Raw genomic sequence first — 14031 nt, 5'->3', positions numbered from 1 at the left:
CCCAATTTTGCAATCAAAACAGAAACCTCAAAGCCAGTAACTCACAGATCTGAGAAAAAAAAACAAAAAAACAAGTGAGACAACTTCAGTTTAAACAGAGCAAGTCCAGAGCAAGTAACATGCCATGGAGAGTTCAGAGATTTCAGTTCTGTGAATCACAATCCATTATTACCATTTCAAATTAAAGCCTTATCCTTAGCCTTGCCCATCCCGTGCCATAGCAGGTAGGACAAATGCTGCATGGCAAGAAAAAAACTTCCCTCAAAGCACAGCTTAATAATGGAAATGAAGTATTTGCACTTTGCTTAATGAATGCAGCAGAGAGATATCACTTATATAATGTTTCCAAAGACCCTGGAACTTAAGGACAGCTATGGAAAAAGTCAGCTTCCTAAACTTTGGGGTTAGTTTGATTCAACTGCCTCACACTGGATTCTCACCTTACCATGGTCAACAAAGCTTTTAACATACCAGGCGAGACAGAACACCATTAGCTTGTTCCATCACATCACATCAGGAACAAGACAGCATAATGGATGCCCGCTGCAACAGACAGACAATACTGTATAAAGAAGGCTTTTTAATGGCAGAATCAAACTGGACACTACTGGCTAACCTGGACCAAGATTTACATTTTTCCCTTCTGGAGTTTTTCATTTTCTCTTGAACTAGAAACATTCTTTCTAATCAGTTAAATCCAATAGTACTTCAGAGAGCTCAGTTCTCAAGCATGCTCTGCACCAGGAAGGGTTTGCTCTACGTCCAATTAAAACCAAAGAGTTGCTATTTTCCAATGGCAGGAGTTCTTCATTGGTCACCTAGCCGGAAACCTTGTCCCCAGTTGTGTCTTCCACCACCCTGCTGATCATCTGCAGCTCTTCTCATGCTAGCAGGTGGGACACCAAAGCCCGACACGCCTCCTCTCCTATTTGGGAACCAGCGGTACCTAGGACAAGCCAGAAGAGAAGGAGAGAGTTTAAGAAACATCAGTACCTTGGGGTAAATGCCAGACTGCTTTACCATGGACTTCCTTTTAGCTGCTAGACTTTGCAATAGAACTGGCTTTTCACAGCAGTACTTCACAGAATTCCTTCCAAATCTAAGCCCTCAGCACATTGAGAAATGGGAATTCTGGGGGACTTCCAACTCTAGGATATGGTTAGATACAATAATCCAAACACAAGCGGGAAAAAGCACATGATAAAGGAGTCTCATTGTTGAGAATAAACATTCTCACATGTTTGTGATACAAACTGAATTCCCCTAACTTCTCTGCCTTTTTTCCAAGGCAAATAATAAGGAGGTCCAAACCACTTCTGAGCATCTCTCTCTCTTCAACAGTTACAAAGTTCCTGTTATCACAGCATCTAACCATCTCACTGCTTTCCAAGTAAACATTGCTGAGGAACCAAGGACCAAAGAGACTAAGGGAAACAGGCTCATGCAACTAGCTTGTCTGAAATCAAAGCTCAAGTGATCCGGCCAGAGCAAATCAGAGCTGTAAGACTTTATCATCCAACTTAGGCTACTATCTACAGTGATCTAAAATACAGCTTCTGCATTTTGCCAGGGATGCCATCAATACAGAGTCTTTTCAGCTCTACAAGTTACACTGAACTCCTGCAAATCCCTTGCTGAATTTGACTGCTAAAATCTGAGGCTCAGATATAAAACACAGATTTCTTTCTGCAAGAAAAGTGATCTGTATAGAGCAAATTCTTCACTATTATATTAAAGGTATCTGTAATTCATCACAGCATTTTTTTTAACAAAACATTACAGTGCAAAGGCAGAATTTATCCCTCTTTAGAGATGATGTAGTACTTCTGTTCCTGCTTCTCAAATACAGAGGAAAATTAAATACATATATGAGGAATCAAGAGAATTGCACATCATCAACAAGAGTGATGGCAGTTTCAGAGCTGTTATTACCTTGAAAGACATTTTAAAACAACATTTTGTCTTCTAACCTTTATGGAAAACTGGGTTTACCTGGAGGGCTTGCAAACACAAAAGTAGAATATAAACCTTTCCTACTCATTAAAACCTGTACAGAAAGTATAACTGTAATTCAACTTTTCATCTTAACTCTTCTTATAGCATAAACTGTTAACTGAGTTGCTAACTGAAGTGTGGTAGAGAAAGAATATTTACAACCTGAAAGGATGAGGACAAGGGCAACTGAAGCTACAAACTTTGGCTTCTGATCGTAGCATTTCAATGTCAAAACAATGGACAGACTCCTATTATTGTTACAGGTTGCTGAACTGGCAGCTACTGTAATGATACGTGGAAATACAAGTAAAAAATCATTTACAGGAGGAAGTATTTTTTTATATACCATCAGATAATTGTTAGGGAGTTCTCTTTACTACAGCTCAATTCACTAGCAGAACTATGACTTCTACTCTCACTCTTAAGAGTGGGTAAAGGTCACAAGCCATCCATAGGGGTAACAAAGAACTCTTACACAGACCACTTACAAGAAACTCAACATTTTTGATGACTTAGCAGCACAGTCAGTACAATAGTCTGAAGCAGGTTGATTTAACAAAGTATTTCACACCTTACAATCCCAGCAAATATATGTCTGATGAACGATACAGAAAATTGGACCGAACAAACAGTGAGCTAAAGAATAAAGCCAGCTTACAGGAACTGAGGTGTGGACAGAAAATTCCTTCCTCCCAGATCCATTGGATATTTAAACATTAAGAAGAAATACAGATGTCCAACCAGATTTCCTATCAGCTCATTGATGACTCTGCAAGGCAAAAGAAAAAGAATTGTTTCACACGCTGCCTTTTCTGAAAATAAATGAGTGACCATCTTCTGCCAGTTACTACTGTTCACCTGCCACAGGCATTGCCAGGGCCACGAGCCACAGAAAATATCCCTTCCCTCAACATTATGCAGCCACTTCTTTAGAAGGGCCAGCCTCCAGTGCCAACACCTCAACTCTCCCTTCCAAGTCTTCTCTACAGTCTGTACTGAAAATGCAATTAAATACTTGTTCACATCAGGGAATTAGACCGTACAGCTATTAGTGTCTAAAATAATAGTCTGTGGAGCTTGAGAAGTTACTGCTGTTTTCACTGGACAACCTGTCTCCTGCTGTATGGAACTGTTTTCTTCCCACTTTTGTAAAAACACTGCTGAATGGAGGCTCTTGAGTATCTTCTGTCATGCATAGAAACAGCAGGTACTGAACAGCAAGCAGTTTTCTCAAGTGATGGATGAGTCAGTAGGAGGCACAGCCAGAAAAGGGAATTTGGTTTTGCTGTACTATTTCCCCCTTTTATAAGTCAACCACATAACTTGTTATTGTCACTAATTGTGTTACAGCAGCACCACGAAGCCCCAGCCAACACAGGGCACCAATGGGAAAGACCGTGCACAAGAGGGGATTTCTGCATCACAGAGTTTAGTCACAGAAACCCAAGACAGACCAACAAATTCAGCGGGTGCTCATATGACACTCTCTGGGCTTGTTATTGCCATTTCCCTTGTTCCACAAACTGAAAAAAACCATCACGCTGGGCAAGACTGTGAGAGAAAGAAGTAACAGCACTGTCAGTCAAGCTAAAGTTGTTTATAAAACCAGTAATGATGGCTGGTCACACAGGATGACATCTGCTTTTCTGTGCATTACTCTTTTTGTAAGGAAAAGGCCTAATGCATAGACTGACCACTAAATAAACCAAATTCTTATTACTTCCCCTCACCTACATTCTGTAGCTCTCACACACACATCTCCTCTTTGCTTTTATCTTAAATGACCACCATGTGACACTGAACATTATCAGTCAGATTATACAGCTTTAAGCCTCTTATTTTAATATTGCTTCTAAATTCAGCAATAAGTTCAATAGCTGTAAAAGCATTTTTAACTTCAAACTGGCCATGTAAGTAAATACATACGATCCACCAATGATGTAGTTGAATCCCAGAATAACCCATGGAAGGTAACAGGCCTGAAAAAGAACACAGTGGAGACAGAGAAGTTTTAAGTACAAGTTAAGGACATAAACCTGCTCAACTTCCCACTGCACTAAGAGGTATGATTATAATCTCAATGTTTTAGGCATTACACAAATCCTGGTATATTAACTTAATGAGATTCTACCTAACAAGATAAGATATTCAAAACTGAGCTACCACTAATATTTCTAGACAAATCATAACCAGTTAAACTTTATAAGCAGATGAGTCTTTTGCACTCTCTGTTCCACAGCAAGCTTACATCTGAAACAAAGTCCTAATATTTCTGATTTTGAAAAGGTGTGGAAACAATAATCAAAAGAGTTTTCACTGCAGGATCTGGCAGAAACAGACAAGGCTGCACAGGAAAGAACAATGTAAAATATCAACATTTTGAAACTACAGTGTCACTACATTCAGCTTTTATCCAGGGTCATGTTTATCAGGATTTTTTTTCCTATTTTCACACCAATGAATTTTGGTTGTCAGGACATCTTTTCAGTAAAGCCACACTGAGTGACATCATCTAGAAGGCCATAAAGAAATTTGTCTTTGCTGCATCTCAAGGAGTATATAGCTATGTCAAAGCATGGGACATCTTTAATAAAAGAAAATATTTTATATTTATAAGAGAAAATCGTTTCAATTTTGCCCCTCACCCCTTCATGTGCATCTTCTGGGCAGAAACCTTTCCAATATCCTGTATGACATACCTTAAATCTTGTTCCAAACCAAAACGATACAATCATGTCTCTGTTCAGCTGGGCCCACACATAAAGTACTGACATGATGAGTGGAATCATCAGCAACTGCAATGTTTAAAACAAAAAAAAAAGAAAAAAAAGAAAAAAGGAAAAAGAAAAAGAAAGGGAAGCAAAAATTTACCATCACTTTCACAGCAGCCCAATAAATTTAAACAGGCAAAAACGGATTGTAAGCACGATACATCAGCAAAACCTTTAAAGACTGCCCCAGAATCTTTGCCATCACGTGTCATGGATCTGTTCAAAAGCTACTGAGGAAGTTAAGCAGGAGAGCCTACTTGGTCATTGTTTTTGCAAGATCATGCCAAAGCAAAGGGCTCCAACTTGCATCAAGCCAAAGAGCAGCTGTGGCGAACTCCTCTGCTCCCAGCTGCTTGGGAGCACACCTACAGCAGAGTCAGTGATGTATTTGTGCCACAGTCATTTCTGTTCACAGCCCAGGGCACTGACCCAAACACTCATCTGGGGCTAAGCTAACATGCCAAATGAAGTGTTACTCCATCAAATTGCCAGCTACGCCCCTGTCAGAGCACCACAGAGAGAAGGTGCACCAATAAATCACCATTTCAGAGTACCACAGCCAGCCTTTAGAGCTCGGAGTTAACCCGTGCTCCGTGCCAGGAGATGAGACTGTTTCAAATACCGCCTTACTGTGGCCATATATCAGCTGATTGGACTATTTCTAGTGACACAGATATAAGGTATTATTTTAGCCATCTGCTGGTTTCTAAACTGAAGATGGACTGTGCCAGCAGCATTTCCATGGTTTACCACTCCGAACCAGCTCGTGTGTTTGGAAAAAGAGGTTAAGACTCATCCCTTCGGCAGTGACACTATTTAACAGGTTCCACGTTAAAACTGGCACGCCAGCATCACAGCCTTCCCCAAACCCTACAGTGCACCAGCAGTCTGACTCGTCACACAAGCACCTTAGGGTCTTCATTAAAAACATTTCTATTTTACTGAAGAAAAAAGTAGTATCTATTTTCTGAAAGTATTTGACACTGGAATCTTCTCACTTTCAAGCAAGTCACTCAATACAAGCAAAAAAAACCGCACCTTATTCCTAATAAAAAGAAAGATATTTGTACATCAAACACCTGATTATCTTTTAATACTTTGTACAATACTTTGTATGCAGATATAGAACCATTTTAAGTACCTTTTTAAAAAGATACAATCAACACAATCAGTCTAAGATTCATACAATTTACAGGTGACTTCAGCATGCTTTTCAGGAGTTTGTGGCTATTTTTCAAAGAGCAGAAAAAAGTTTAAGTATGAAGTTATGGACAGCCCTCAACAAAACTCAGTCCTGAGTGCCGACGCATGATTGCTATTTTTGGCTACCAGGGGAGCCTGGTAAGTGATCTAGTAAGTGTTAAGATAATATTGTACAGAATATTAGAGATATTGGTTCAGGCTTTGGTGATGGGGACAGAATAAGATGACAAGTGAACAGCAGAGGCAAGCTGAAGACATGCAGTTATCTGGTTCTCTGTTGTGTCCAAGAAACACTCCTGTTTCCTCCTTTAATATTTGGGGAAACAAGAACTACCTCATGGAAACTAGCTCTTCAGACTGCTGTTTTAATCATTCTTATAAGGATTTTGCACTTCACAGTTCTGATCTGAATCTGAAGCTGCATTTTTCACAGAAAGATCTTCCATCAAAAAGTAAAAGGCACATTGAATCTGAGAAGACTCATGAACCAAAGAATCATTTTTAGATGACAAAGTAAGAATGCAGATCCACATTCATTAGAGGAAACAGTGCATAGGTGACATCTTGTGTCCATTTTAGTAAAATGCTGGACGCTTCCTGACTGCACAAAGAGCCAATTTTCACTCCTTGACTCCCTAACTAGGTTAGTAGAAGCAGTCAGATACGGGTTTGTGATGTTAGCTGAGGCTAACCCAAACTAAAAACCAAACAATACACACACAGCAGTCCTTTTGATAGAAACTAAACCAGCCTAGCCTAACTATGTTCTGCAGTTATGTTGATAATGCTCTCTATAAAGTCATTAAGGAGTCAGAAAGTTCCAGAAGATTCTTATTTAAAAACCTGCACCACACTTACCTGCATGTCCATTGCCAAACCAGTTATCTGTCATCGCACCATTAAGGAAAACGCAGCAAAACCTGATAGACTAGAACGACAAAAGCTGCACAAACACTGAACACACATGCAAAGGCCTTTAATGTTTAAAATGAAAACAGCCTTCCTGTGTAGTATTAAGTTAACCACTGGAAAAAATGGAAAACCTCCAATGATACAGTGACTTACACACACAGTTTCAGTAACTGCTTTTCAGCAGCCTTTCAAGCTACCACCTCAAGTCATTACCCTGAGGGCTGACAGACACACTGGCCTTCCCTCCATGATGAAACTGGTTAACTACAAACTCAATCAGTCCTTGAAGAAAAGCATGCTACAGGTTTAACAGCTGGATTCTTTCATTAGTTTTTTAAAGACTAAAATGTTGGGTTTCTAACTGAAGAAATAGCTCATTAAAAAATACCAACATATTGTCACTGAGTCATAGAAAATAAATAATTTCTTGAAGTGCATCAGTGCAGGCTTTTAATACTACTCTCCTACCTTGGAACCCAGAGGATCTATTTGCTGTAGTAACTGTTGAGTAGAAATAATTGATGAAGAATTTTGCTAAGATGAGAATGCTTTTCACAGTTCAGGAACGTGTACAAAATGGCACCAAGCATTCTTCCAGATCACAAATCCAGGTCACTCCTTGCATCATATAGGCAACAAGCAACTGGCAGCTTTTAAATGACCAGTTTGAAAGTCAAGTCACAATCAGATTCATTTAGCAGTTCACAGCCAACAACAACCTGCAACCACAATGAAGCTGATGTTTTTCTTAGCAACATAAGTAAACCCACATTGTTTTCCTAGTTACTGCTGTGGCTCAGCAGGACTAGCAGGAACAGCAATTCCCTCCATGCAGTGGAATGTGACTAGATACAGCTGATCTATCGATAAAGGCAACAGCATTTCTGCACACTGGCTTTCCTGGCTGGATCTGTCCACAGTGATGTCACCACTCCTTTTTTCCACATGCTGTGCCACTGCAAATTGCTACAAAGACGCAGCAACAACACAAACAGAACAGGAGCTTCTCCAAGGACAGAGGTTCCACAACCTCTCTGGGTAACGTGTGCCTGTGTTTGACTGCCCTTTCTTACATTTAAACTGAATTTTCTGTGTTTCATTTTGTTGCATCTTGTCCCACCACTGACAGGAGGCTTGCTCCATCTCCTTTACTCCCTTTCCCATCAGGTATTTATCCACACAGGTAGGACATCCCTGAGCCTCCTGTTCTCCAGGCTGCACAATCCTAGCTCTCAGTCTCTCCTCACATGACAGATGCTCCAACCCTTTCATCATCTTGAGGGCCCTTCACTGGGCTCATCCAGGATGTTCATGCCACTCTTACTTGGGAGCCCAGAGCTAGATGTAACCCCCTATACGTGTCTCACAAGGGTTGAGCGGAAAAGAGCAATCACCTCCCTCAACCTGCTGGCAGTACCCTGATCAATGCAGCCTGTGAGCCTGGTGGCCACACTGATGGCTCGTGGTCACTCTGGTTTCCAGCAGGACCCTTAGGGTCTTTCCTGCCAAGATGCTTTGCATATTGTCAGTCCCCAGCCTCCCCTGGCATCTGAGGCTGCTCCTCCCCAGGGGCAGGACTCTGGACTTCCCTTTGCTGAGCATCACGACATTCCTGACCAGGACATTTCTCCAGTCTCTCAAGGTTCCTCTGAATGGTAGCACAACCTTTTAGTGTATCAACAACTTCTCCCATTTTTGTATCCAAGGCCTAAAGAAAATTCAGACAGAATAGCAAAGCTCATGGAAAAACTGTTTCCCAGCATTCCCAAACCAACAAGCCCAGCTTCTTCAGGAAGTTGGCTCAGTGCAGATACCATAACACTGCTTTCACAGACTCAGCTGTCTTGTGCCCAGCAGGTAAAGGATCTCTGCCTGAGGTACCCGAATTTCCAACTCAGGGAATGGCAGAGATCAGACCTGTTTGCACGTGGCAGCCTAAGCACACTAAATTCACTCTCAGTCCATGGGGCAATCCCCAAAAGCAGCGAAGTGAGGCAACACAGCAACACCACGGAACCTCACGCTGCACGAGCTGAGCTTTGTACACGCAGAACTCTAGTCCCCAGATCACGTATGTGCATTAGCACATTGATTAGTATTCTCCCCTAAAGCCACTTGCTGCCTCTCCAGGAAGACTAAAACTCACCTGTCAACATTTGCTACATTTTAAAACTGTTAGTTGCTAAAACCTGGTCTTAGAATATATTCTAGGCAGAAACAGAAGAACTAAAATATTCTAAAAGTTGATGATGAGCAGAAGGATACAACAATGCAGATCCAGTTAAACAGGAGCATGAACATGTAATCTGCTGGCCTTCCATCAAAAGCCCCTGTAAATAAAAAGAACTGTTAGGAAAGGTACTAAAATCTTGATAAGAAATTAAGACTATTTTTTTATTTACTTTTTTTACTTTTAGGAGTCTAAGAAAAGCTCAGTTAACAACAGTTGCCTTACGTGCAGTCCTTGGTTTATGATTTTTATTTTTTAAATTTTAAAAGGCCTTATAAGAGAACAACTTATAGGACCAAAAAATAAGACATTCAGTCTACTGCATTAAGTGCACACACAGCAGTTCTACTTAAAAAAAGAAAAACAATTTAACTCTGGAGATAAGAGGTTTTAACTTCATAAGACTCCAAAATGGAGTTGGACCGCCATCTTCCTAAGAGGCTGCCAGTCAGGAGCACACAATAAGGAAATATTCTTGCACAGCAAAAGCAAAGACACTAAGTTTAATGATAGTCATGTGAAAACTAGTCCATCCTTACGCAAATTACATCCTCTTTGCATCATCTAGTCAGATTCAAGAGATACAATAGCTTTTACACTCCAGAAAATCTCACATACATGACAAGGAGGGTACACACGTGCAGCACATTCTGTTCCTTCTCCTAAGCTGAACTGCTTGACTAATTTCCCATTTCAAACATGTCAGTTTTTTTCAGGACAGTGGAAACAGAAAAATGGAGTACAATTCCCTGCAGGTCATACTAAATGAAATTGTCTTTAGATGCCCAGTTGAGTTTGGGATGTGGCAGAGAGAAGCATTAAAAAACAAAACCCCTAAAACTCCTTGAAAACCTGAAAATTGTAAGCTTTCACTCTTGCAAACTGTGATAAAAGGCTGGAGCAGACCTCAGCATTTAAGGAAGACTCCTATCAACTTTCATATAGCCCCACACAGACAAGGAAAGCCTGAGAATACTGCTGAAACAGACCCAAACCACACAGTGACAAACACAGTGCACCACAACCTGAATTACATCCTAATAATTAAACAACAAAATGCCTAGAAAGAAGGCCACTCCTTCATGTGAGCACTATTTGGCTTCTTACAACTATTCACATGTCCTCAAAAATGTAAAGAAAGAAAATCTATTTTCAAGCATCAGCTTTTTAGAACAACTAGAGTAACTCAGGCTATGTAAAACAAAATTGATATTTGAGTCATTTTAAGTTCAGTCAAGCAAGTTACATGACAAGAAAAAAAAAAAAGAAAAGCTTTGAAAAATCTTTTGGAAAGTTTTAAAGTTGGAGAACTACATGAACTGGGGTTTTCTCCTTACTGTTGCCATACAACAAATAGAAACAAATAAAGAGAGGAAGCTGACTAACCCTGCAGAAAATCCAGCACAAGAATTCCTCCAGAATAGGAAGGAATCAAAGCAAATATTTGCTTTAACTGCGTTACAGTTTTTCACTTCTCATTATCTTACTAACAAGAATATTCAACAAACTATTTAACCTGACTTTCCAACAAACACCTACAGAAAATTGAGCTACAGACTCAGCCCACTGAGTCCTTCAGTAGGGCCCAGGGTGTAATCCAGTCATTGAGCTGCAGACTCATAATCTCATCATTCCTACTGCTGGGCAGTGAACTCTGCATATTCTGCTTTCTCTGTTGATATTTGTTATGTTCTTCCCCAACAGAAACAAAACAAAGACACATCAATCTCCTTTTCCTCAGGAAGCCAGAGGTCAGCTTGTTAGGAAATCACAAGCACAGTACAAATTCATATAGCTACTTCTGACAGCTAAATTTCAAGCTAGCATGCAACAGCAGTGTATGCTCAAAAACCATGTACAACCCTGAAAATAGAAGTTTCACTTCCTCAGTTTCAAAGACAAAAGGAGGCACACACCTACGCTGATTTCCACCTGTAAACATATTACCAACAACTTGTACACCTCCCACTTTCAGAAGGATTCAAGCCTTTTTCATAGAGGAAGGATCGACCTAACCAAGAACTTCATTTATGCCCAGAAAAATGACTGTAATATAAAACAAATGCATCGATTCAAACAACACCACAGCTGACTTGCCAGTTTCAAAATCCAGATGTTCAGGAATGCAAATTTACTGCTGAAAGAACTGATTTCCTTCCATGAGATCTCTGCCACAGCACAGGCAATCACAACACTTTGTAAGTATATGTACAAGTAGTGATGTCTTATAATTTGCATACATTAATCAGGAACTCTTACTACACACAGCTTTGCACAGTAGAATGTCATAACTGCCAATACTCTCATGTGAACAAAATCTACTGCAGAAAGGCTCAAAGAGGAGGAGGAACCATTTCTAGCCATTAAACTACCAGTTGCTTTCACTAAGAAAACAACCACATACAATCTGGCATCACTCCTCCCTTTCCCTGCTACTCTTCCTATGACTTAAAAGGGATTCCACAAAACTGCCTGGACAACAGGTTTACTGTGGATCTGTTAACATGAGACTTCCTAAACATCACCTTGCAATGCATTTTCACTTACAGCATCAGTTCTAAGACTCCACTAGAACTATACCAAAATTTTTGTTCATAAAAGTTTTTAGGAAGAGCTTGGCTTTGCAAATAGTTTAGTTGAATTATTTACTTCAACTGACACAATTTTTGTCTAGCTTTCATGAAGTGTGCAACGCAAAGTGAAATCAGTTTTGAAACTACCATGTAACAACAATCTCTTTTTTGAGAGAAATGATCCATTATCTGATGTCCTTTCTTCCACTCTAACTGAAAATCCTCTAGTTCCTCAACTTTTTCACATTCCTATTTGACAGAGGAGTAGACTTCACTTGTACAAGGTATCTCTCAATCCAACATAAGTAAGTATCACTGCCTTTTAAAGAGGAAAAACTGACATTGTTATTTTTCAAGATGGATATAACCATTATGGCATATGCTCTATCATCCTTCTGTGTTAAAGGACACAAGAAAACAGAGGTAACATCATCTTTTAGTCTCTCTCCCTCATTTCCTGAAATCCAACAACGAAAAGCACCAGGCCCTCCTACGGAAAGCTCAGATCCTGAAGGAACAGGCTCCCTGCCAAAGGGAAGGAGCCAGTCACAGCAAATCAGTTTTCAGAGCAGTTTCCCATTGACCAACATACGTGGGCACAGAGATGGGCCAGCTTCCTCGTGATTCCCTCTGATCCACCACAACCCACCGCAGCAAACACTCCCAGCAAAGGCTCCAGCTGGCAATGCCCAGTCACGACCCGCTCCAGCAGGCAGAGCTCCCCAGGTGCATACACTTTAATGGGTAACATACCTGTTTCTAATCGTGATGAATATTGATACAAGAAATACAAGTTCACCAAGTAGAGAAATCCTGTTCCAGGTCCCACTGGGAAGAAGAAAGTTGCAGTTATTGGCCGCCAGATCTGTTCAGATCAAAAGAGAAAGATGTACTGCAGAATGAACTCAAATGCATTGGTTGGTTTTTTTTCATTCATTATCAATTCTTGGAAGATCAAGGAGGAGATTAAAAACACAAGGATCAATTACTGCTGCTTCACCAGCTTTTACAGTAGTTTGTTGGGTTTTTTTTAACTCTGATAAGCAAAGCTATTAAGATTACAACAGGAATCACACACAACTTCCCAGATTGCTTCCATGATATCTTTGCAGCACTGAGTCTTTGCTGCAGTGCAAAAAGGATACGCTTGCAAGAACACTCCCTTGTTGTAAAAGCATCTGTACAGAATCCACTCACCGGTGGTACAGAGGCCAAGGAAGTCACAGAACAGCCCTCAGCGAACCGCTCCAGGCGGCACACGCGGCTCTGAGCACTTTGTGCCTGCTGTGGAGAGTCTCCCAACTATCAATATCTGGCACAGGCAACTGTGTGGCAGCACGCAGCAGGGACAGAAAATGTCTGGCCATTTATGAACGAGCCCTTTAACAGGCAGCATTACAAATACAGTGTTGGGATCCTGAACATCACAGCTCCAGAAGGAACAAGAGAAGTAGAGGGAAAAACAGCCATTTCAGGGACTAAATTTTGGGGATAATATATGAAACAAACTACAGATAGAGCTACCTCTGTATCTTTGTTGTACTCAGTCTCTTTCACTGAAGCTATAATGAGTACATATAATAGAAATTTAAAGGTTGGGATCTTTTATCTTCCTTCACTTTCTTTTTCAGTTCATAGAATGGTTTGGGTTGGAAGGGACCTTAAAGATCATCCAGTTCCAACACCCCTGCCATCAGCAGGGACACCTTCCACTAGACCAGGTTGCTCAAAGCCTCATCCAACCTGGCCTTAAACACTTCCAGGGAGGAGCAGCCACAGCTTCTCTGGGCAACCTGTTCCAGTGTCTGACCACCCTTACAGTGAAAAACTTCTTCCTAATATCTAATCTAAACCTCCCCTCTTCCAGCTTAAACCCATTTCCCCTTGTTTTGTCATTAACTGCCGTTATAAAATGTCCTTCCTCAGCTTTCTTGTAGGTCCCTTCAGGTACTGTAAGGCTGCTATAAGATCTCCCCGGAGCCTTCTCTTCTCCAGGTTGAACAGCCCCAACTCTTTCAGCCTGTCCTCATAGAAGAGGTGCTCCAGCCCTCAGATCATCAATGCTCCAGCCCTCAGATCATCAATGATCTCTTCCCTGACAAACCTGCATACCAAAACACTGAACCTGCACCCTCTCAATGCAAGGAAAAAAAACTATGCAAGGAAAAAAAACTATGTCCAGTTTTTTATCACTTTTAGCATTGCTAACACATCCAGAAACAGTGTACATCTGACACCTCAGGACTTCAGTTGTTAGGTTATGTGAACCACACCGAGGCACTGAAGCTGACAATCCCAAACACGATTTTTTTTCAAATTCCATGCATGAAGGTGCAAAAGATGCACC

At 40.7% G+C, this 14031-nt stretch overlaps 1 protein-coding gene across 1 annotated transcript; it reads right to left on the bottom strand.

Moving 5' to 3' along the window:
• Positions 1-263: 263 nt before the first annotated feature.
• DERL1 (derlin 1) lies at positions 264-12546 on the bottom strand. Its single transcript, XM_010172509.2, has 7 exons — positions 12438-12546; positions 9147-9211; positions 6828-6854; positions 4695-4790; positions 3922-3974; positions 2654-2764; positions 264-946 (listed from the first exon to the last, which is right to left on the bottom strand). Exons 2-7 carry the CDS (start codon positions 9180-9182, stop codon positions 808-810), a joined length of 462 nt encoding a protein of 153 aa, XP_010170811.2. The 5' UTR covers positions 9183-9211; positions 12438-12546; the 3' UTR covers positions 264-807.
• Positions 12547-14031: the final 1485 nt, after the last annotated feature.

This window comes from Antrostomus carolinensis, unplaced genomic scaffold (assembly GCF_000700745.2).
Source record: "Antrostomus carolinensis isolate BGI_N321 unplaced genomic scaffold, ASM70074v2 scaffold2797, whole genome shotgun sequence".
In the NCBI taxonomy this organism is placed as follows: domain Eukaryota; kingdom Metazoa; phylum Chordata; class Aves; order Caprimulgiformes; family Caprimulgidae; genus Antrostomus; species Antrostomus carolinensis.
This window is presented reverse-complemented; position numbering and strand designations above follow the sequence as displayed.